Source organism: Taudactylus pleione, unplaced genomic scaffold (genome assembly GCF_031769625.1).
Source record: "Taudactylus pleione unplaced genomic scaffold, aTauple2 ptg000122l, whole genome shotgun sequence".
In the NCBI taxonomy this organism is placed as follows: Eukaryota; Metazoa; Chordata; class Amphibia; order Anura; family Myobatrachidae; genus Taudactylus; species Taudactylus pleione.
Genome location: NW_028284524.1, coordinates 4,930,262 through 4,953,529, shown reverse-complemented (window position 1 = coordinate 4,953,529; position 23,268 = coordinate 4,930,262). Strand labels below are relative to the sequence as shown.

Genomic DNA, 23,268 nt, shown 5'->3' with positions numbered 1-23,268 from the left:
TTCCCATTTGTGGCCAATCCATGCACATGCTGTATGAAGGTGGTCTCACGCATATTTAAACTCCTGATCAGGGCCATATACTTGTCTTTCACCACCTGTATGTCACTTCTCAGACTGTCCTGGTGTATTGATCTTTCACTTGCTTACACTCCGTGCCGCCTTCTCCCGCCAGAACTTCTGGCTCAAGGCCACCTTTTTTTTATCATGGCTCAATAGCACTGACTTTGTCTTTATGACTTTATAAACCCAGTTATAGAGACCATCTGGTTGGCACAGAAGCCATTTTAATACTGTTTCTATCATAGGGTTTTAAAATCCTACTTGGCTTGGTGTGAAGAATGGAGCTTTCCAACTAAGATATAAAATTTTTCCATGGGAGACACTGGAACCATGAGTATAGTGAAGCCGGAGAAGACTGAGCACCAAGCAGTTACCTTTGAAGCCAGCACAGGCTGGGCATGTTTTTTCCTGGCTGCCATTATGCAGCCTTATTGACTTTATATTTTGAGTGGTCAGCGGCACATGCACTCCCGCTGATCACTCCAACAAACCCCTGTTCTGGCAGCTGGCGCACTAGCAACTGGGTCAGGGACACCAGCTTGTCCCTGGTCACACATCCGGCGGCCCAGCCGCAACTGGAGCTAGGGGCAACAGGTAAGCGGTTTCCTGCACAGGAGGGAGCCGTATCACAGCTACTGTTCACCACTGGTGGCCGGGGTAGGCCACCAACGGTGCAGGCACCTCCACAGGATCACCAGGAACACTTATTTTAATAGGGGTGCTGTAATAACAGTGACAAGTCCCTGGGGTCAGCGAATTAGAGAAGAGCATTCACAATATTACCTCTCTTACCCTTTGGCGGGCCCCCTGTCCCAGGCTGCTCACCAAATGCTCCTCTCTGCTCCTCCACACAGACGTGGGGCGGCCAATTTACTTGTTTTTCTGGCTGCCACAGAGCGTGGGATGTGTTTCCTGCCTCCCCTATACCTCACACAGCCCAATGTCCGGTTATAGTTTCTTCCCCTACTCCACCTACTGGTGCTAGTAGTTAGGATTAAACGCTATTTCTAATTTTATTTGTATATTTTCTGAGCACATGAGTTTCTTTCTGTGTGCCTTGCTACTGACTGTTTGCTAGATAGTAAATGACCTATTTCTTGCCAGATGAGCACTCTAGCTTTGCTCATGGTGATCTGATTCAGAATCAAAGAAGGCCCTTGAATCTCTCCATTTCAGTGGGAATGCTCTGTTTGGACCCAAATTGTACAAGATCATTGCTACAGTGATGGCTTCCAAAACGGCTTTTCTTTACACTGCGACCCCTAAGCCAACCAGCTTTTCGTTTCTTTCCTTTCGCCCTCAGAGAAAATCAAGAGGTCAACCTTAATCAAGGTCCCAAGTACCCTCGTCAAGCGGTACGAAGAGAAACAGACTTTCACACCAACCTGTTTCTAGTTCTGAAACCAGACTGTTATTTCCGTCTCATTCTTAAACTGAAATTGCCTAATGTGTACCTCAGCGTTCCAAAGTTCAGGATGAAATCTCTCCGTTCTTTCATTCAGACCATGGAACCAGGGGATTTCATGGCATCCCTGGATATTCAGGATGCCTACTTGCATATTCCCATTCGGGAGGACCACCAACGGTTTTCCAGCTTGCGGTGCAGGTGGATCATTTCCAATTTGGCATTACCATTTGGTCTTTCAATGTCTCCTTTTGTATTCACGTAAATAATGTTAGTACTGGCGGCTGACCTTAAACCTCAAGGGATCCACATTCTTTCATTTGTGGACAACCTCCTAATCTTAGCTCAGTTGCCAGCCACTCTTCAGGAATATCTACTTCTGACTCTGGAGTTTCTACAGACGCATGGGTGGCAAATTGCCTTTCCCCATTGCAAAGAATGTTTCACTTGGGAGCTCTACTTGACTCCAAATTTCAGCGAGTCTTCCTTCCCATGTACAAGCTGATGTCCTTGCAGAAGATGGTTCGATCCCTTCTAAAGATTTGTCGGGTGTCGATCCACTTATGTGTGCGGGTGCTGGGTAAGGTGGTTTCCACTTTCGACATGGTAGAATATGCCTAGTTTCATTCCAGACCCCTGCAGTTGGAGCTCCTCTTTCGGTGGAATCGCTTCGACTTTCATCTCAGATCTTAAATGCTAACCCTGTCCCAGGAGATTCGTCACTCCTTACTTGTTGACCCTTTGTGACTCTGGATTGGGTCCTTCTCACCATGAGTGTAAGCCTCAGGGAATGTGGTGCGGTCCTTCCACGGTTGATGGACACCTTGGGAATCTATTCTGCCAATCAACATCCAGGAGATTTGGGCTGTGTACCGGGTTCTGTGTCAGGCAAAGCCATCTTATCAGGCCAGAACCGTGAAAGGTCAGTTGGACAACGTAACCACAGTCGCTTACATCAGCCATCAGTGGGCCCCCCTTAGTCGAGTGGCCATGAGGGAAATAAAGCGCATGCTACATTGGGCAGAACGATTCCAGCCACACTCTCTATGATTTACATTCCGGGGGTCCAGAACTGGAAGGTGGACTTCCTCATTTGTCAGGAAGTTCACGCAGGTAAGAGGTTCCCTCTACGCCAAAGTCATCCAGATGTTAATACACCACTGAGTCCATCTGGGCATTGACATGATTGACACCCAGGACAACAATAAGCTTCTGCTGTACTTTTCCTGCACCAGGGATACAGATGCCCTTCTGAACCGTGGACTTTTCCACTCATTTATCTGATTCCTCCGATTTCAGTGCTTCCCCGAGTCCTTAGCAAGCTAGAGTTTGAGGGAGCCACCGCCATTCGGATTGCTCCAGACTGGCCACGCTGATCTTAGTAAACGGAACTTCGCAGTCTATCCCGCTCTGTCAAGACCTTCTGTCTGGGCCCTTGTCTCAATTCAGAACTAGCTCATCTAGCTTTAACGGGGTCGCTATTGAGACATCCATCTAAAAGAAGAGGGCTTTCTCTAAGTCCTTGGTCTGGACCATGCTTTGTGCCAGGCAGCCGACTTCCACGAGTGTTTATTATCGCGTGTGGTGAACCTATTTTGACTGGTGTTCTGTCCGACACCTGGATCCGGTGATTATTCATCTGCCCCAGGTGTTATCCTTCTTACAGGCGCATTAGACATGGTCGCACACTGTCCTTTTTTCATTTTAAGGTAGCCCTTTTGCCGGCGGCACAGACTTTTATATGGGGGGGCTTTGCATATTCACCCTCCCTTAGTTCCCCCAGTGGCGCCATGGGATTTGACGCTGCTGCTGAGGGCCCTTCATTCTCATCCCTTCGAGCCCTTGAAATATGTGGAACTTCACTTGCTCACATGGACAACTGTATTCCTGTTGGCCATAGCTTCGGCCCAATGGATGTCTGATTTGAGCGCTTTGTCTTGTCGATCTAAGTTTCTCATATTTCATCAAAATTGGGTGGTTCTCCGTATGGGGCTTGGTCAGCAACCTAAGCTGGTCCCAAATTCCATATAAACCACGACCTGAGTCTTCTAATCCAGATTCTTCCTTGTGCTTCACTGGATGTCATGAGAGCTTTCTATCTATGTTGATAGGACCAAGTATATTCACAGATCCGATTCACTCTTTGTTCTTTACGATTTCAGTAAACATGATTGGCTAGTCTCTAAGCAGACTCTGGCTCTTTGGAACTGACTAGTAATTCAACAGGCTTACACTTTAGCTGATCAGGGAGTTCTTGACCTTGTTCACGCACATTCCACCAGTTTTGTGATTGACTGTTGTAGGTAGGGGACGGGGTATACGGGAGAAGGAGTCTGTGCTGGCTTCAAAGTTAACTGTTTGGTGCCCAGACTCCTCCAGCTCCACATGGTAAAAACAAAACATTGAACCTCAATTATATAATTTTATTAATCTACATCTGCAAAAATGTGGTTCCATTAATAACTGGGACTTTAAATACAAACACCATATTGGATACATATGGCATATGTATTACTTCTATGGAAGTGTTCACTGAAATACATGGAGGAATCTCTGAAGCTCCTGGGGGCATTCACGCATTCTGTTACCACCCACAAATGAGTTGATACAGTCGTACCAAGCAGCCTCTCTCTGCGCGCCAGGTCCGTGCGTCTCTGCTTGCGACGAGCATCGCTGTCGTCCGAAAATGCGTCTTGGTTGGAATGCAATGTGACTAAGACTCACCAATCAATTTGATATGCGACGGAGTCTGAATCTGTATATGAAGTGCTACGATGCAGTGGCCGCAGCTTTTTTCCAAGCCAAGTTCCATTGTGCTTCATTTACAGACTCTGTAGCATACAATTATACAAGTGCTTCATACAGGGCCGGATTAAGCTCTGTGGGGGCCCCTGGGCAACAAACATGTGGGGGCCCCTATCAATAAAGGTTTTATATATATATATATACTACCCCCTCTCCAATCCCCCAATAGTTGTGCCCCTTCTCTAATGCCCCCAATAGTTGTGCCCCTTCTCTAATGCCCCCAGTAGTTGTGCCCCCTGCAATGCCCCCAGTAGTTGTGCCCCCTGCAATGCCCCCAGTAGTTGTGCCTCTTATTCAATGCACCCTGTAGTTGTGCCCCTTGTCCGATACCCACAGTAATTGTGCCCCCTGCAATGCCCCCAATAGTTGTTTCTTATTCAATGTTCCCTGTAGTTGTGCCACTTGTCCGATGCTCCCAGTAGTTGTTCTCCCTGCAATGCCCCCTGTAGTTGTGCATCTAAAGTAGTGTCCCCAGTATTAACTCCCCCTCCGCGCCCACACACCTGTGAAAAACTTACCTGTCAGGGCTCCCGGGTCCCGCAGTCGCGGCTGCTGCTGCCTGCTGGATCTAACTAGATCCAGTAAAGGCGCACAGGCTCCTCTCATCGCGCGGGTGCCGTCATGACGTCACCCGCGCAATGAATCACTGGGAACGCTGGCCTCTGAAGCGATCAAGAAAATTATTATTTCTTGTTATTATACACTAGAGACAGCCCCCCACCAATAATATCCTCTGCACCCCCTCCCCACATAATATAATATGCTCCATACCTCCTTGTAATAATATGCTCCACACACCAGTCCCCCCCTGCCCAAACCCCCAGAGTAATAATATGCTCCAGACCCCTCCCCACAAAACTTATATTAATATGCTCCAGGCCCCACATGACATAACAATATAATAATATGCCCCACCAGACCCCACTTATCACTTTTTGTAATTATGGATATAAGGAGACATAATTTAAAACAGTGCATAACAACAAGGCACTCACCTGCTGGACATGCTGCTCCGCATGCCTCCTCCACATGTGGTACGCAGTGTGGAACCCCAGGGCTGGCTTATGCTGCAATATGTTTACACCTGAATACATGGGACCTCTGAGCAGGGTGTGAGCTGAAAAGTGCGCCAGTACGGTGCACAGAGGAGGAACAGGAGGCAACCATCAACACGCTGAGGCAAGTGTGGGGAGGAGACAGGGGAGGGAGGGCCACGGGACACCACGCTGGGTTGGCAGCCTAGCAACAGCGTTGCCGGCAGCCCAGGAACAGCATAGCAGGCAGCCCAGGAGAAGCGTCACCAGCAGCCCAGGAGCAGGGTTACCAGGAGCAGCGATGTGTGAGACATTGCTAGCGCTGCGGGCCTGCACGGCTGCACTGTCAGACACTGACAATGTCAGGAGTGGACGGGGCTTCGGACTTTGTGTACGGGGGGCGATCGCCCTTATCGCCCCCCCCTGGATCCGCCACTGTTGGGGACAGTGTGTGGGGGCCCCCTATGTGTGGGGGCCCCTGGACGACCGCCCCTGTCGCCCTGCCTTTAATCCGGCCCTGGCTTCATATAAAATAAATCTGCAGTTTCCTGGTGCGTCCTAGGGTGAAAAAGGTGCTCGGCGCAAGCTGTGTCCCATGGGACCTGGCTGCTCACTCGAGCCAGGTGCCTTGCGCCACATGGTGTATTAAGGCTAGATGTATGAGGACACATCTGTACTCCCTATTTATAATATTGCTATTTCTTGCAGCTTCAAAATAGGACTCTCTGTACCCCAATAATTACCAAATAATCACATTTCTCTTGGAAACCGCTTCTGCAAATTATGTATTACAGAAATTCTGTTATTGCTATACTTCTATACTTCTACTTAATGCATTTCCTGAATAAGTGGCTAGCAGAAATTTGTTCTGACCTGTACATTTTAAAGGGATTTTAATTAATTTTGCAATATTTATACAGTCTAGAACAATTTCGCATTATCCTTTTTTTTTTTTCTTCCGTAGTGCAAAAAGATAAGGGTTACACCACTCTTCAGGATGAGGCTGTGAGGATCTTTAATTCTCTCCAGGAGATTGAAACCGTCCCTGATCCAGTTCCCATAATTCAAGGCATCCTACAGACCTGCCAGGACTTGAAGCCTCTAAGGGACGAAGTTTATTGTCAGCTGATAAAACAGACGAATCATGTACCTCAGCCCAACAGCCCTGGCAATCTGCGCCACTGGCAGCTGCTCTGTTGTATGAGCTGTACATTCCTGCCCGGCCGAAACATCCTGCGCTACTTCAAGTTTCACCTCAAGAGGCAAGGGCTGATAATGGGTCCAGTTCTCCTGTGCTCTTTTAGTACCACATGTTACACTGAAAGTCTGGTGTTATAGGGGCCACTGTAGAATGGCAGAAATGCCTGGTACAATAGCAGGCAGTGTTACTGAATATTATGGAACTTAGTGTAAAATGTTTATTGGCTAATGCCACCAAATATAAAGTGTTGATGGTATTATCTACTGATATTCCATGCACACTAAAGCCAGCTATCTGACTGCAATTGTTCATTATTTACAAGGGATGATCTGTCACAGTAAAGGCCGTATATGGCAATCAGGGATGTTATTTTGCCCCTTTCTACATTTTTAGCTTTGTGTTCAGCAAGTCAAAGTACATTGATTACCCTGGCAATCAGGACCAGAATGATTTGAACCTGTTGATTCAATTGATCTGCCATAATACCTAATGAATGGTTGGTTAAAACTAAATGTAATATAATTTTCATATTCTATAGATAATCTCTTCATTTTGCAGTTGTCTAACCCCATGAGGTTTAATCAATATATAAGTACTGTAGGGTCCATTTCCTAGACCAGTGGTTTTCAACTACACTCCTCAAGTACACCCAACAGGTAATGTTTTTAGGATTTGTGTCTGTGGTAACAGGTGGTACAGTATTGTTACTGAGCCAGCAAAATGGAACTTTTCACTGATACATGAATAAAGAAATTTAGAAGACATGGAGAGTACTTGAGAACTGGAGTTAAATCGCTGTCCTAGACATTGGCTGACTGGGCACTAGCAGGGGAATAGATTAATGAAAATCTTATCACTTTCTTATTATACTCTAAATGGGGGGCTCTCAAGTCCAGTGTTCAGGTACCACCAACAGGTCATGTTATGTGGATCTCTTTAATTATGCACAGGTGAGTTTATCTATATTTCTGGCTGAGTAATTATCACACCTGCTTTCACAGAGAGAAATCCTCAAAACATGACCTGTTGGGAAATATTTAGAGTTGAGGTTGATAACCACTGATCTTAAATACACAGTAACATTCCATATGGGGATGTATTAAGATGAAATAACTTCTTATATTTTACAGTTGTCAAGCATATTAGGTGTGGCTATGAAATAACGAGACTGTACTTAAAATATATATATATATAAACTAACAAAAATTAAACCATACTGCATGAGTGGGGGAACATTGACCTTGGACTATGCCAAAACATTTTTTCAAGTTTCGCCCCTCTTGCACTGATAGTTTGCTGTCACACAGCATTCAAAGAAGTTGTGTTTTTCCTGTGTGTCATAAAAATATTTAGTTCAAAAGTAGACCAATGTGTTAAAATTTTTAGTTGAATTGAACTAACTGCCCACCGAATCTTTCCGTATTTTAACCAAGGCTTGTGGGGCAGATTGCATGTCATGTGCACGTGTGTTTGAGTGGCACAAAAGATTTGGTGACTGTCATGTGGATATCGAAGATGATGAACTTCCTGGAAGGCCTTGTACATCTAAAACAAAATTGATAGAATTGTTAGAATTGACCGGCATCCGAATGATAGCAGAATTGGTCAACATCAACAAAGAACCCATTAGGCAAGGTTTTACATCAAGATCTTAACATGACAAAACTCTCTCTGTGAAGCAGTTTTTGTGTGAGAAACAGATGGCAGTGCTAGAACACCCTCCATACTCGCCCGACCTAGCACCGTGTGACTTCTTTATTTTCCCTAAAGTCCAATCTGTTCTCAAGGGAACCCGTTTTGCATCAGTTACTGAGGTAAAGAGGAAAAATGACAGAGCTGTTGTCAGTGACGGTTCTAGGTGCGGGCTAACGGGGCCGTCGCCCGGAGCGCCGACACCTAGAGGGCGCCACTGAGTCGTCGTCCCCCCCCCCCCCCCCCCTGAAAAAAAACCTAGAAGGAAGGGAAAAATAAAATAAAATACGCCGGTCCCCCCCCCGCTAGCCGCCGCAGGGAGGCTGCATTTGCCGGGCGCCCGCTGATATTTGTTATCAGCAGGCACTCTGCTCCCTCACTCCTGAGCTCCGGCTTCCGGCAGAGAGAGTACTATGGGAGGGACGTCATGATGTCATGACGTATCTCCCATAGATCCGAGGAGCCGCGGTCGGACCGGATGGCAGCGGAAGCAGGAGCCGGGCTAAAGGTAAGTATTGTGTTTTGTTTTTTTTTCAGTCGGAAGCATCAGCACTGGGGGCACGATTATAGGGGCATTACTACTGGGGGGCATTACTACTGGGGGACGACTATAGGGGGCATTACTACTAATGGGCACAACTACAGGGGGCATTACTACTAATGGGCACAACTACAGGGGGCATTATTTGTGGGGGCATTACTAATGGGGCAGTACTACTGGGGAGCATTACTAATGGGGGCACTACAATAGGGGGGATTACTACTGGGGAGCATTACTAATGGGTGCTCTAATATAGGGGGCACTACTATAGGGGGCACTACTAATGGGGGGATTATTACTGGGGAGCATTACTAATGGGGGGCATTACTACTGGGGGAACTACTATAAGGGACATTACTACTGTGGGCACTACTAATGGGGGCATTACTACTGGGGAGCATTACTACTGGGGGACGACAATAGGGGGCATTACTACTAGTGGGCACAACTACAGGGGGCATTATTTTTATTACTATAAGGGACATTACTACTGTGTGCATTACTACTGGGGAGCATACTAATGGGGGGCATTACTATAAGGGACATTACTAATGGGGGCATTACTACTGGGGAGCATTACTAATGGGGGCACTACTATAGGGGGCATTACTAATTGGGGGATTACTACTGTGGAGCTTTACTACTGGGGGCATTACCACTGGGGGTACTACTAATACGGGCACTGCATGGGGGGCACCACTACTGGGGCCATTGTGTAAGGGGCACCACTGCTGTGGGCATTGTATTAGGGGCACTACTACTGTGGGCCTTGTGTATAAGGGACACTAATTTTGGCATTATGTAAAAGGGGCACCACTGTGTGTCATAACATAAGGGACTACTGTGTGGTGTAATTTGAATTGGGGATAATGTATTATAAAGGTAATTACTCTGTGTGGCACAATGTATTATACAGGGCATTACTGCGTGTGCCATAATGTGTCATACAGGGCATTACTGCATGTGGCATAATGTGTTATAAAGGCCATTACTATGTGTGACATAATGTGTTATAATGGTTATTACTGTGTGTAGCAGAATGTGTTATAATGGTTATTACTGTGTGTGGCAGAATGTGTTATACAGGACATTACTGCGTGTGGCATAATGTGTTATAAAGGCCATTACTATGTGTGGCATAATGTGTTATAGAGGTTATTACTGTGTGTGGCATAATGTGTTATAAAGGCCATTACTATGTGTGGCATAATGTGTTATATAAGTTATTACTGTGTGTGGCATAATGTGTTATAAAGGCCATTACTATGTGTGGCATAATGTGTTATAGAGGTTATTACTGTGTGTGGCATAATGTGTTATAGAGGTTATTACTGCGTGTGGCATAATGTTATCTGATCTAAAAAAATTCTTTCTTTCTTTTCCTTTTTTTGGGGGGGGGGGGGGGAGGGGGCGCAACTGAGAACTTTTGCCCTGAGCTCCACAATGTCTAGAGCCGGCCCTGGCTGTTGTACAGCTGACGGACAATGAGCTACAGCACGGCTTTTACAATGGAAAATAAGAATGCAGCAGTGTGTGGCTGCAGAAGGGGAGTACACAGAAGGGGAACAGAATTAAAATGTATTTGATATAATTAAACATAAATTATAGCATACAGTTTTGTTATTTAATAGCCACACCTCATAAAAAAGGTTTCCACTTTTCCTAGGGTTTTCCTCTATGCCTCCATTATTATTGCTTTTCTTTTTAAACAACTCCATCCAAACTAACAAAACTGTTTTGGGTTAAGGAGTTAAAAAACCAAAATGTAATTATTACTGCCTTTTGTGCTGCTCACCAGATCAGCTAGGGTGACCCATGGCCGCTACAGTCACACACATCTTTTCCTCTTGCTGCTTGGCTGAGCAGGTGTCAATGCCCCTCCTCTGTGAGACTCTTGCAAATGTTAATATCAGAGGGGAGAGGCGTTGACACCCACTAGGCAGGCAGAGCAATATAATTAGCGAGGAAAGAACCGTGAGACTCTTATGTGGGTCATATACCTCTACGGCTCAGATTCCCCGTACTGCAAATCAAGGGTTGAAAACTGTTATATGCTCACATCGATGATTGACAATCCGTCGGCTAATCAGGGAAAAACATGTTAAAAATCAACAAATTGCCAATCCCGATAATTTTCTAGGCGGGATCAGTGATTCGAGGATTTCCAACATGTTGAATTTCCCCGACCCCGGCAGAATGATTAATTTGGACAATACATTGCAGATTTATGGGCCATGTTACAGTCCATAGGGAACCGAGCAGATCTGGCAAGCAATGCATCCAAGGTTATTTTTGTATTTTTCTAACCGAAAATGTTATCTTGGGTATGTAGGTTAACTTTTATATTGGGTTCTAATATGTACAATTGTGCTTACTCGCTCTATTAATGTAAACTATAAAAGTACAGTCTCATAATGTATTTTATCTTGGTAGAGAACGATAACTGCAGTGTGATTGGGCTTAGGATGCAAATGTGAAAGAAAATGGTTTCCTAAGTGAATTGGTAAACATTTTCCGTATGCCTTATGTTAGCACTAGAAGGCAGCCATTCATTAGAGCTGTTCATATTTGCATTGTAATTCACCTGGAATATGGGCTAAAGGGTGATACTGACATATACTAAAGGAATTTATTAAGTTATGTTACAGTGCAGAATGGAAATGCCCAATTTTTTTATTCTGGGAATTCAAATGTCCATCTGTAATTGCCCTGGGAACCCAAAGCCTAAATATATAATGTATTCCATATCTGGCAATCAGCTGATGGCTACAGGGCTCCCAATCCATAGCTAGGGCACATTTGGCATTGAAGGAGGAAGCCAGCAATGAGGTACAGTAAAAAGAAAAACACTCCACTATTGTTCAATATAGCTGTGAAATAGGCAGTGTATATTACACTACTATGATAAAGCAATTAAATGAAATAGGAAATGTGAAAGATCCAGGCATTCTAACATGACTTTACATTTCTTGCAGGGTGAGGGATAACTTTCCCGGCACTGAAGTTGAACAGTTCGCTCACTTCATAGTCGATGCTCTGAAGAAAACAAAATGCAGAGAGTTGGTTCCATCGCAAGAGGAGATTTCGGCACTGCTGACTCGCAGTAACATGACCACCACGGTCTACTGCCACGGTGGCGGTTCTTGCCAGATCAGTATTAACTCGCATACCACTGCTGGAGAGGTTAGTGTGAGGAGGCTCCGTTCAGCATAACATTGTCCCATAACTCGCCATATAGTGCAAAGACCACATAATGTCACAAACTATATCGTGCAGTATCTATATGAAGCTCCTTAACAGAGAATTAAGCCTTCATATTGTGTAATGTGGGTTCCTTCTATTCCTCTTTTTGCAAAACTATTGTTGTAACAACTAGTACACAATTTATCAATATTAACAATGATACATATTAAAATGATCAAAACATGTTGTAGTCTTATTGGATTTACAAAATAAAGTGAATAATAGGATATAGTTTTGTCCATAAAAAAATGAACCATGAGACCTACAGCTGAACTGGAGAAGGACCGCAGGGCCACCGAGACTTTGGGCGGGCTTGGGTGCTGCGAGGCGTGTCTGGGGGAGGGTGGGTGGCTATGACATCTCGAAATATAACACTGTGCGCATATCGGAATTCTTGATAGTGGTTCCTACAGAGACCTGGGCGTGGGTTATCTGTAACAGCTCACTACCCTCCCGTCTTAGCGCCCCTGAATAGATAGCACTTCGGGAAAGGTGCAGGGAATAGAAGTGGTAGTATTCATTAATTTTCTTGTTTTCTTAACTTGTGTTGGGAACCTGAGTGAGAATTGTGAGTAATTTGTGCCATTGCAGGTGGTGGAGAAATTAATTCGTGGCCTCTCAATGGATGACAGTCGCAACATGTTCGCTCTCTTTGAACGCAACAAAAATACGGACAGGGCGGTTGAGAGTCGTGTTATTGTGGTGGATGTCCTCGCAAAGTTTGAAAGGTTAGGACATTTATCTTCTAAATATTTACTAATGCAGAGGTTCCCAAACTCCATCATTACAGTCTGGGTTTTGAGGATATCCATGCTTGAGCCCAGATGGCTAAAACAAATTGTGGTACTAATTGTCACCTGTGGTCAATTATGGATATTCTTAAAATCTGGACTGTGGCAGAGTTTGGGAGCCTCTGAGCTAATGTATTTTCCTGACTTTAAGCAAACTTGTTTTATGCCATATGATTTACGACTTCAAGCTTTTGGCTTCGGTCTTCTTTCTGTGTCCTCCCTGCTCCTCTGATATGTGTATGGGTGTTTCATCTCTTCCCTCAGACTTGCCAGCACAGGGGATGAGGATGAAGAATTGGGTCAGTGGAATCTGTATTTTAAGCTCTATTGCTTCCTAGACGTACAGTGCGTTCCTAAGGAGGGAGTCGAGTTTGCCTTCATGTTTGAGCAGGTTTGTCCTATTTTACAGATAACTGGTAAATATAGAAATAAAATATCAGATAATTTCATTTCTTGCTGTCATCATGCAATGATAAAAGTTTCACAGAGATCCTTATCTTTAGTTTTTGTTTGTTTCAAGTTGAAACTTCTAGAATACACATTCCTTTGCAATGTTCTCACAAGTACTGAAATGTTTGAATACAGGGTTTTGGAAAGTGATTAGTAACATACAGTCTATAGCCCTGAGCATGCTTTTGTTAGGGAACTGATCTTCCACAATGTTAATGCTGAACACACACAGAGTAGTCCTGATACTCTGACACAACTAATGTCCAATTAAGTGATACATGTAGGTAGCCAAATTGAATGAAATCTAACCATTTGGCACATGAGCCTAGAAGCTAAGGGGTCTATTTACTAAGCCTTGGATGGCGATATAGTGAACAGAGATAAGGTACCAGCCAATCAGTTCCTAACTGCCATGTCACAGGCTGTGTTTGAGAAATGACAGTTAGGAGCTGATTGGCTGGTACCTTATCTCCGTTCACTTTTTTTCCATCCAAGGCTTAGTAAATAGACCCCTAAATCTCTTGTAGCGTCAGTGGGTCCTGTCATGGTGATCACAAGATGACCACGCACACAGGTCAGTAGCGATCATTGGTGCTCTTCTTCCCTTTGTGGGTACCAACATGTCTGATGTGTTTTGCTACGAGATCTGCTGTAATATCTATAGCTGTGGCAGACTATGGATGATATCTGTTAGTGTATTGTTTATGATTCTAAAGAGTTAAGTTTGCTGGTCCTGTAACCACCTTAAAGCTTTATATTTCTATGTGTTGCTGTCCAGCACACTCTTTTTCTCCAAACTTGACTCTAGTACAACATATTTCTTAATCTGTAGAAGTATGAAATCTGACAATGTGTTTAAATGGCCTGTTCACCTATGTACCACCTGCTACTATGGCAAATCTGTCACTAAAGTGGGAATTCCTGAGTGGGTCTTGCAGCATTGACACCCAGGAAGGAGGTGAGGGAGGCTGTTAGGAATATGAGACTGTTGTAAATGTGGCCCTTTGATGGACCATCCGCTTCTCCTATTCATTCAGAAGCCACATTCACTATTTGCATGCTGGCGAACGAGTGTTACTGGCAGTGACTCCTTCTCTTGGTAGTCATTGCTTGCAGCGATGTACGGTGATTTGGCAATATGGGGTTTCTTGAGGGGCTGTCCCCACCAAAGGGGTACATAAAGTGAGGTGTGCCAGAATACCAAGTGTTGTACAAATGTGAATCACCACTTTTTCTTGAAGTTTTAATATTGAATTACTTTTGTTCCCCAAATAAATAATTATAGGGGTATTCAATATGGGTGCGATAACATCGTTTTTGCGTTATCGCAATTCTGACGTCCTTATCGCAGGTTTTACTTTTACACTGTATTCAATATCAAAGACTTATCGCATTTTTGAAAAGTCGAAGTTAAAAAACGGGGATAAGTTTTCACCATTGAATAGGTGTCGAAAAAAAGTGCAGAATTGGGGTTTAGGGGTGCAGGCTTAAAAAAAATAGCCTGCACCCTTCAGAATGACCCCTTGAAACGATCTGTGGCAAAAAAAATAAAAATCGGGACACCCCAAAAAAAGCACTTTGAATTTGGGGGCCAAAAAAAAAAATGTTGGGGAACAAAGTTAAAAAATAGCGAACTTGACTCTGGGGGGGTCCCCAAGTATGCCCCAGGTGTTTTTTTCATTGCAGCTCCTTGCGCAAGTGGGTTTTTCACGATTTTTTCAAGTCTGTTTAGCAACTTTAAAATATGCTGACCCCCATTTTCAAGTACCCCAAATTTGCTGGGCAAACAAAAAAACGTGTTACCCGATCCACGCTACAAGCTATGTGTATGTGTGTTGTCACACATACACATAGCTCCCAAATGGCCGCTGCCGGGACTTCACGGGGCATTGCAGTCCCATCAGCCAATCAGCGGCAGCGCTCACTGTAGCGCGGCCGCTGATAGGCTCCGGCAACTGACAGTTCCCACATGGGTGAGTCAGCCCATGTGGGAACTGTCAGTTGCCGGAGCCAATCAGCGGGCGCTCTACAGTGAGCGCTGCCGCTGATTGGCGGATGGGACTGCAATGCCCCGTGAAGTCCCGGCAGCGGCCATTCGGGAGCTATGTGTATGTGTGACAACACACATACAAATAGCTTGTAGCGTGGATCCGGTAACACTTTTTTTTTAGTTTTAATACACCCATGGATTACTGCGGAGACCAGCGCTGGATGTAGGTGAGTATGAAATCTTTCTTGCAGGGCCAGCTACCATGGATCTCTACTTGACAAGGGGACCGAACATCTGGTATAGGTAAGTATGTGTGAATGGGTAGGTGTATGTAATAAACTTATACTGGGCACGGTGTGTGTGTTTTGTCTTTTTTTAACACTTTATTTTACAGTGAAATTACAGGTGCCGCATGTCTGCTGGCACTGGAAGTTCCACAAGTGCAAAATGGCAGGCATGCTGGCACTTGTAGTTCCACTGTAAAGTACAATAGTGTTACATTATTTGGCCCCCAATTACCCCCATACCCACCAAGCAAGGGGTATGGGGAAGAGCCCCAGGCTTCAGCGTAAGCCTGTGGTGCTTGGGAGAGGGGGGACCCTTTTTTGGGGGGTCCCCGACTCCCCCGAGATCACCGGCTTGCGCTGACTGACTTGGGGTGTAATGCTTTGGACCTGGAGCCCTGGTGATTGGGTCTCCGGGCTGTGGCATTGCACCCCGGTCGGTTGGGTCTGGTGCTAGTCTTAAATATAGGGGGTACCCCACGTCGTTTTTGCCCCCTATATTTAAAACCAGCACTAGTCCCTGCAGCCTGGTGTTGGTTTCTAAAATACGGTGGAACCCTACACATTTTGATCCCCGTATTTTTAGAAACCACCACTGGCTGGCTAGCTTGGGGCTGGCTTGGCTTTTGGGGGGGGACCTTATGTCATTTTTTTTCTAAATTAAAAAAATTTTTTTTTTTTTTTTTTAAAGGTTAACAAAAATGTGAATTTTCGGAAAATATTCTAGGGACCCCCCTAATGATGTCTAGACATGGGGGATCACTAGGGGTACCCCCATTTTTAACTCCTGAAGGAAGTCGGGGTTTCTAATAGCCGCGGCAGGGAAAAACACCTTGCAAAGCTATTTAAAAACCCGACTTTCTTAAGCAGGCAAAAACGGGGTTACCCATAGTGATACCCCATGTCAGGACATCTTTAGGGGGGTCCCAGGCATATTTCCTGAAAATTCCCGTTTTTTTCCTTAAATGGGCTCAAGGGTCATTTTTTGAAAAACAGGGATAATTTTTCTAAGCACTATAGCAAGTGAAAAAAAAAGCAGAATAGGGGTTTGGGGGTGTAGGCTTATAAAAATAGCCTGTAGTTTTGGGAATGTCCCCTTAAAAGGAAATGTTCAAAAAAAATGTCCTACAAAAAAAAATGGGACACCCTTAAAAAAATAAATTTGGGTTTAAAAAAAAAATAGGGACACCCCAAAAAATGAATTAAAAAATTGGGGTGAAAAAAAAAATGGGAAAAAATTGTTTAACAATAGGGAAATAGGTTCAGGGCTATTCTGCAAGTATGCGGCAGGTGTTTTGAAGAATAGAATTATAGCGGCAGGTGCACAAATGCAGAATTTTTAAAAACTTACTTTAGGGACTTAAAAATATGCTAATACCCATTTTCATGTACCCCAAATTTGATGGGACCACTTAAAAAAAAATAACCTAAGTGCTCTTCTGCAATACTTCTTCAATGTCGGGAAAAAAACACCTGCTGCGGCCATTTAAATCCCCGACTTTCATTTAAAGGCTAAAACGGGGGTACGCATAGTGATCCCCCATGATTTTACAACTTCAGGGGGGTCTTACAAATTTTTTATGGAAAAAATCGTAACTTTACGCAAATCCAACTTTGGAGGTTCCCGTTTTCGACGATTTCAAATTGAATACGGGGATACACGGGAGCGCGCCCGATACTTTAACGCAGAAAAAAACTCCGATATGAAACGTAAACTTCGGCAGTGAAGTTAACGTTTCATATTGAATACCCCTGTTAGTCTGTTATGAGCCCAGTCCCAAAGTTGATATAATAAGTAGATAGGTTAGGCCTTTATCACTGACAAGCAGCTGCATGATGCCAGGCTCTTTCATATGTGCACAAAGTAGTAATATGGATATGTAGTCATTATGTCGACATTCAGATTGTTGACATGGCCTGAATGTCGACATACAGAATGTCAACATGGACATTATAGTGACAGCGAACATGTCGACTTTTATAACGTCGACGTGGTCATTATGTCGACATTGTGAATGTCAACAGTCACAATGTTGCTACTACAGCGTTAGGTTTAGGGTAGGGTTATGGCTATAACAGAAGAAAAATGTTATGTCAACATGCCGATTGTCAACTTACACAACGACCATGTTGTCATTGTGCATGCCACTGTGATGCCCATGTCGACACTCAGACCTGACGACTTTGTAAATGTCGGCATTTTATACCACATTCCTGTTTGTTTTATTCCTATTTGTGATTACGATGAATGATCTTTTTTGCAGGCTCATGAAAGTCTTACTAATGGCCATTTCCCGGCCCCAGAGGAGACCTTGCAACACATGGCCGCTCTGAGACTACAGTATCAGCATGGGGACTTCTCCAAGGTTTCATGGTCCCTAGAAACTGTGTATCCTGTACAGCGGTTAAAAAACAAAATTCTCCAGGCCACCAAAAGCAGCAGTACAACCGGCCAAGCTCTGGAGAGGAGGAGAACCAGCTTTTTAGAGGGCACCTTAAAGCGTGGCTTCAAAGTAGGCTCTATGAAGAAACAGAAGATGGAGGAGGAGCAGATGTTGGAGATGTGGGTAAAAGAGGAGCTTTCCGCAGCTCGCACCAGTATAGCTGAGAAATGGAGTCGGCTGCATGGGATGTCTCAGCACCAGGCTATGGTGAATTATATGGCGATTGTTATTGAGTGGCCGGGATATGGATCTACACTCTTTGATGTTGAGGTAAAATCGGGGGCTCACTTCCATTATGGATAAAGGCATGGGATGCTCTATGCAAGTGGAACACATCTGTACAATAACATTTGAAGTATAATTATAACATAGTGCTGTTCTCTGAGGTTTCGTTTACAACTATGTGCTTTTATTGTATTTTTAGAGATCGCATTAAAACTATATTAGAATTATAAATTGGACCCACTGATAGATGATTCTTGGGTAACAAGACTTGTCTAGCATTCAGTGCTGAGAAGGGATAGAGTAAAACATTACCACCGACCTGCAGATATGGAGGCTAGTCAAAGACATCAGCCCAAAGCCTAATACAGGGTCCCTCTAGTGGTATGGATCTGACATGGCACTTGGTATCTTTCCCATATACAGCATTGAGGGTTGAGCAATAGAATATCCCCATTCTAAGTGCCATTGTACTTTTCCTGCTTAATGTATATGAGGGATTTGGTGCTTACCTTCTGGTCTATTTCAATTCTTGATCCCCCTATCATTTTTTCACCCCCTACCATTTCTTACAGAAGCACACCAAGGCCCTTCCCATGGGTTATGAAAAGAGTCCCAGTGCTCTGTACTGTATGTTATAAGTAGATATTACATCTAGCTTTACTCTCTGAAGAAGACTTCACCTCCGCTACTTTAGAAGTGACGTAGCATTTTGGCATGACAGGAAGGTGTAGTGCTACAGGCTGCATGGTAATGGTTAAATCATTACCATGTGTATATGGTTTTGCTCCGCCGATACTCCTCATCCGTTCACGTAAAGACACAAATAAAGGCAATTAAAGTTGGAATATGCAGCTCTTTACTCCATATTTATCTTAATACATAGAACACTGTGAATTATAAGCTTCAGGCACCTTGTGTGAGTTGCTGAAGTTGGTGATGTGTTTATTAGACTGTATACCATAGAGTACCTATTAATAAAAATGTCTGCCATGCTTTTTGTCAACCTCCGGTATTATGTTTGCTGTACAGTATAAAGAAGGAGGATTTCCCAATGATCTGTGGCTTGGGGTCAGTGCAGAGAATGTGTCAGTCTACAAACGGGGTGAACCAAAACCATTGGAGACCTTTCAGTATGAACATATCATTTTCTTCGGAGCTCCGCAGCCTAACACCTTCAAGATCACAGTAGATGACAGAGAAATGTTCTTTGAAACAACCCAGGTCAGTTTCTGATCTTTTTATTCCTACTTTGTTTCTGGTACAAGAACATTAATGATTGATAAATGTTCAGAATGAGAATTGTGCTCATGACGTCACTCCTTTTGATGCATAGTTGGATTATTGAATCTCATGATGTGACACGTTTTGATGCATAGGTGGATTATTGTATCTCATGATGTGACACATATTGATGCATAGTTGGATTATTGAATCATGTGACGCGTTTTGATGCATAGGTGGATTATTGAATCTCTTGATGTGACTCGTTTTGATGCATAGTTGGATTATTGAGTCTCATGATGTGACTCGTTTTGATGCATAGTTGGATTATTGAGTCTCATGATGTGACTCGTTTTGATGCATAGTTGGATTATTAAATCTCATGATGTGACGCATGTTGATGCATAGTTGGATTATTGAATCTCATGATGTGACGCGTTTTGGTGCATAGTTGGATTATTGAATCATGTGACGCGTTTTGATGCATAGTTGGATTATTGAATCTCCTGATGTGACGCGTTTTGATTCATAGTTGGATTATTGAATCTCCTAATGTGACGCGTTTTGATTCATAGTTGGATTATTGAATCTCATGATGTGACGCGTTTTGATGCATAGTTGGATCATGGTATTTTATGATGTGATGCATTTTGATGCATTGTTGGATTATTGAATCATGATGTGGCATGTTTTGATGCATAATTTGGATTATTGAATCATGATGTGACACGTTTTGATGTATAGTTGGATTATTGAATCATGATGTGACACGTTTGATGCATAGTTGGATTATTGAATCATAATGTGACGCATTTTGATGCATAGTTGGATTATTGAATCATGATGTGACACGTTTTGATGCATAGTTGGATTATTGAATCATGATGTGACACGTTTTGATGCATAGTTGGATTATTGAATCATGATGTGACACGTTTGATGCATAGTTGGATTATTGAATCATAATGTGACGCATTTTGATGCATTGTTGGATTATTGAATCATGATGTGGCATGTTTTGATGCATAGCTGGATTATTGAATCATGATGTGACACGTTTTGATGCATAGTTGGATTATTGAATCATGATGTGACACGTTTGATGCATAGTTGGATTATTGAATCACAATGTGACGCATTTTGATGCATTGTTGGATTATTGAATCATGATGTGGCATGTTTTGATGCATTGTTGGATTATTGAATCATGATGTGACACATTTGATGCATAGTTGGATTATTGAATCATAATGTGACGCATTTTGATGCATTGTTGGATTATTGAATCATGATGTGGCATGTTTTGATGCATTGTTGGATTATTGAATCATGATGTGACACGTTTTGATGCATAGTTGGATTATTGAATCTCATGATGTGACGCATGTTGATGAATAGTTGGATTATTGAATCTCATGATGTGACGCATGTTGATGAATAGTTGGATTATTGAATCTCATGATGTGACACGTTTGATGCATAGTTGGATTATTTAATCTCATGATGTGGTGCGTTTTTGATGCATAGGTGGATTACTGACTGTAACATTGTTATAAATATCTAAAGAAAACAAAAAAATTGTGGGCCTGATTCAGGGGGTGTAGGGTACGTGTGAGGGTATATTAGTGTGGGTAGTTTTGAGGGAGCTTTAGGGTGGGTAGCATAGGTAGGAGTACTGTAGGTAAGAGGGTACTAAAGTGTGGGTAGTATAGGTAGAATTAGGGTCGGAGTGAAGGTGTGTGTGTTGTATAGGTAAGAGTAGGGTTGATTATACTGTGTTTTAGTGTTAGTGATATAGGTGGTAGAAAGGGTAACTATAAGAAAGATATTTTCAGTGATTGAAAATGTAGTTTGCTAGGGAGTTACACAAGTAAGTAGCATTTAGGGAGAAGTCTTGTAGGTAGGAGTGACTTGGTTATCAGAGCGAGGCACAGGTCAGGTATTTTTGAGATGATAGTTTGCAGAAATAATTGTGGAGTTGACAGTCATTAATCAGCATCAAAAGATGGGTATCGGAGTTCAGTAACAGACACTGAGGAATATTTACTAAGAGAGTGCCAGAGTACTGTACTCTTTGGAACCAATAAGAAATTTGCTTTAAATAAAAACCATGTAACATCTACTCTTTTCATCTCACCCCTTCACAGACAGTTTCTTTCTTTCATTCCTTGCTAGTCAGTCATCATATAGCATTTTTTCTTGTGATTTGAGTGTCAAATCCTTTGATGCCTGTATTAGCTAGTAGGTTTGGTTTTTCTTTGTTATTCAATTGTTTCTACTAAAACTAAAAAAAATTACAATTCAGACTTTTCCTACTGCAAAATGTCTGTACAGTTCAACATTATAAAAACCCCAATGCAATGTGTGCACTGTACATGTTATGCAAGGATGGCAGTCAATAGATCGACAATGAAAAGGTTGACCATGTCTAGGTAGATGCCAAATGGTCGATAGGTACAAAAGGACCCGAACTTCGCATAGGAGATGGTGAGTATGGATATTTTTTTGCAGGTACTCTATGGATTTTCTACATGGAGAAGCGGACGCAAGGGGCTTCAGAGATACATAGGTGAGTATGTGAGAGAGTGTGTGTGTACATGTATGTTTTAATAAACTTTTACTTTGTATGGTGTGTGTGTCCTGTGTTTATTTTAATATTGCTTTTGCTGTGGAACTACAGGTACCAGCGGGCCCGTAATGCCCCACATGCTGCTAGTTTTCCAAGTACCAGCATGCGGGGGAGGCTTGCTGGGACCTGCAGTTCCACAGCAAAAGACCATATTTTCAACACTTTCGAATGCACTACATTACATAATCAACCCGCCACCCACCGCCCAGGGGTGTCGGGGATAGCCCCGGGCTATCAGCCCAGGCATGCGGTGCCTTGGAGAGGGGGACCTCTTTATTGGGGGGGGACCCTACTAATTTTTCCCCCTGTATTTCCAGGACCAGATCAGAGCCCAGTGCTGGTTATGCAAAATACGGGGGACCCCTACATCGTTTGTTCCCCCTGTTTTAGCAACCAAGGCTTATTCTGACTAGCCCGCTGTTGGTTGTGCTTAAATGCAGGGGGCCCCAACGTCGTTTGTCCCCTGTATTTAAGCACAAGCAGCACTGGGTCCAGCCCGGGGCTGGTTGCTCTTTGGGAGGGGGGGGCATGAATCTTTTTTTTTTTTTTTTTTCTCTTTTTAACCACAGCAGCACAGACGGGTCTCACTGATTCCGTCCGTGCTTCTGTGTCAATGACACAGATGCATGTAGCACGGATCTCCCTGGTCTGTGCATGCTTTGTGTCATTGAGATAAACAGCAGCACAGCAGCATCTCACTGATCCCGTCCGTGCTTCTGTGTCAATCTCCCAGATTCGAGCCTGCATTTGTATCATATCGCACTTGATCTAATGAATATGCAAATCATTAGATCGTGCACAATAGATTGGGTGAACATCGTGCAGCTTTTGCTGCCGGAGAGAGTTCAAGGGAGATTGCATACGACATTGGATTGTTTGCAAATCACACTGTGTATGGGCACCTTTAGGTTTAGGCTCTAGACGGGATGTTTAGGTGCTTACCCCGACGGTTAGGGGTAGGCATTAGGAGGGATGGTTAGGGTTAGACACAAAGGGGAGGGTTAGGGTGAAGATTAGGGTTAGAAAACAAAACAAACCATGTGTCAACCATTCCAATATTGACTTTTGTACCTGTTCAACCTATTGCCTGTTGATCTTTTGACTGTATAAATAGTGTAGGTCTTTTAATCCACACCCGTTATGAAAACATGGAGAGAGCAGACAACTTTTTTAAAATTTATTTTTAAAAAATCCATAGTTACATTTAAGTGTGTGATTTATAATGCATCTGTTACTTTTGCAAATGTCATAAC

The 23,268-nt window shown here is 43.5% G+C and overlaps 1 protein-coding gene across 2 annotated transcripts in view; it reads left to right on the top strand.

Annotated features, from left to right (window-relative positions):
- Positions 1-23,268, top strand: part of LOC148524015 (unconventional myosin-X-like) — a 138,167-nt gene that overhangs the window by 113,335 nt on the left and 1,564 nt on the right. For both annotated transcript variants that reach the window (XM_088472279.1, XM_088472278.1), the window contains 6 exons: positions 6,269-6,566; positions 11,714-11,921; positions 12,573-12,709; positions 13,037-13,163; positions 17,761-18,210; positions 19,195-19,386. In XM_088472279.1, coding sequence (XP_088328405.1) covers positions 6,269-6,566; positions 11,714-11,921; positions 12,573-12,709; positions 13,037-13,163; positions 17,761-18,210; positions 19,195-19,386 — 1,412 coding nt within the window. The remainder of the gene's footprint in view (positions 1-6,268; positions 6,567-11,713; positions 11,922-12,572; positions 12,710-13,036; positions 13,164-17,760; positions 18,211-19,194; positions 19,387-23,268) is intronic.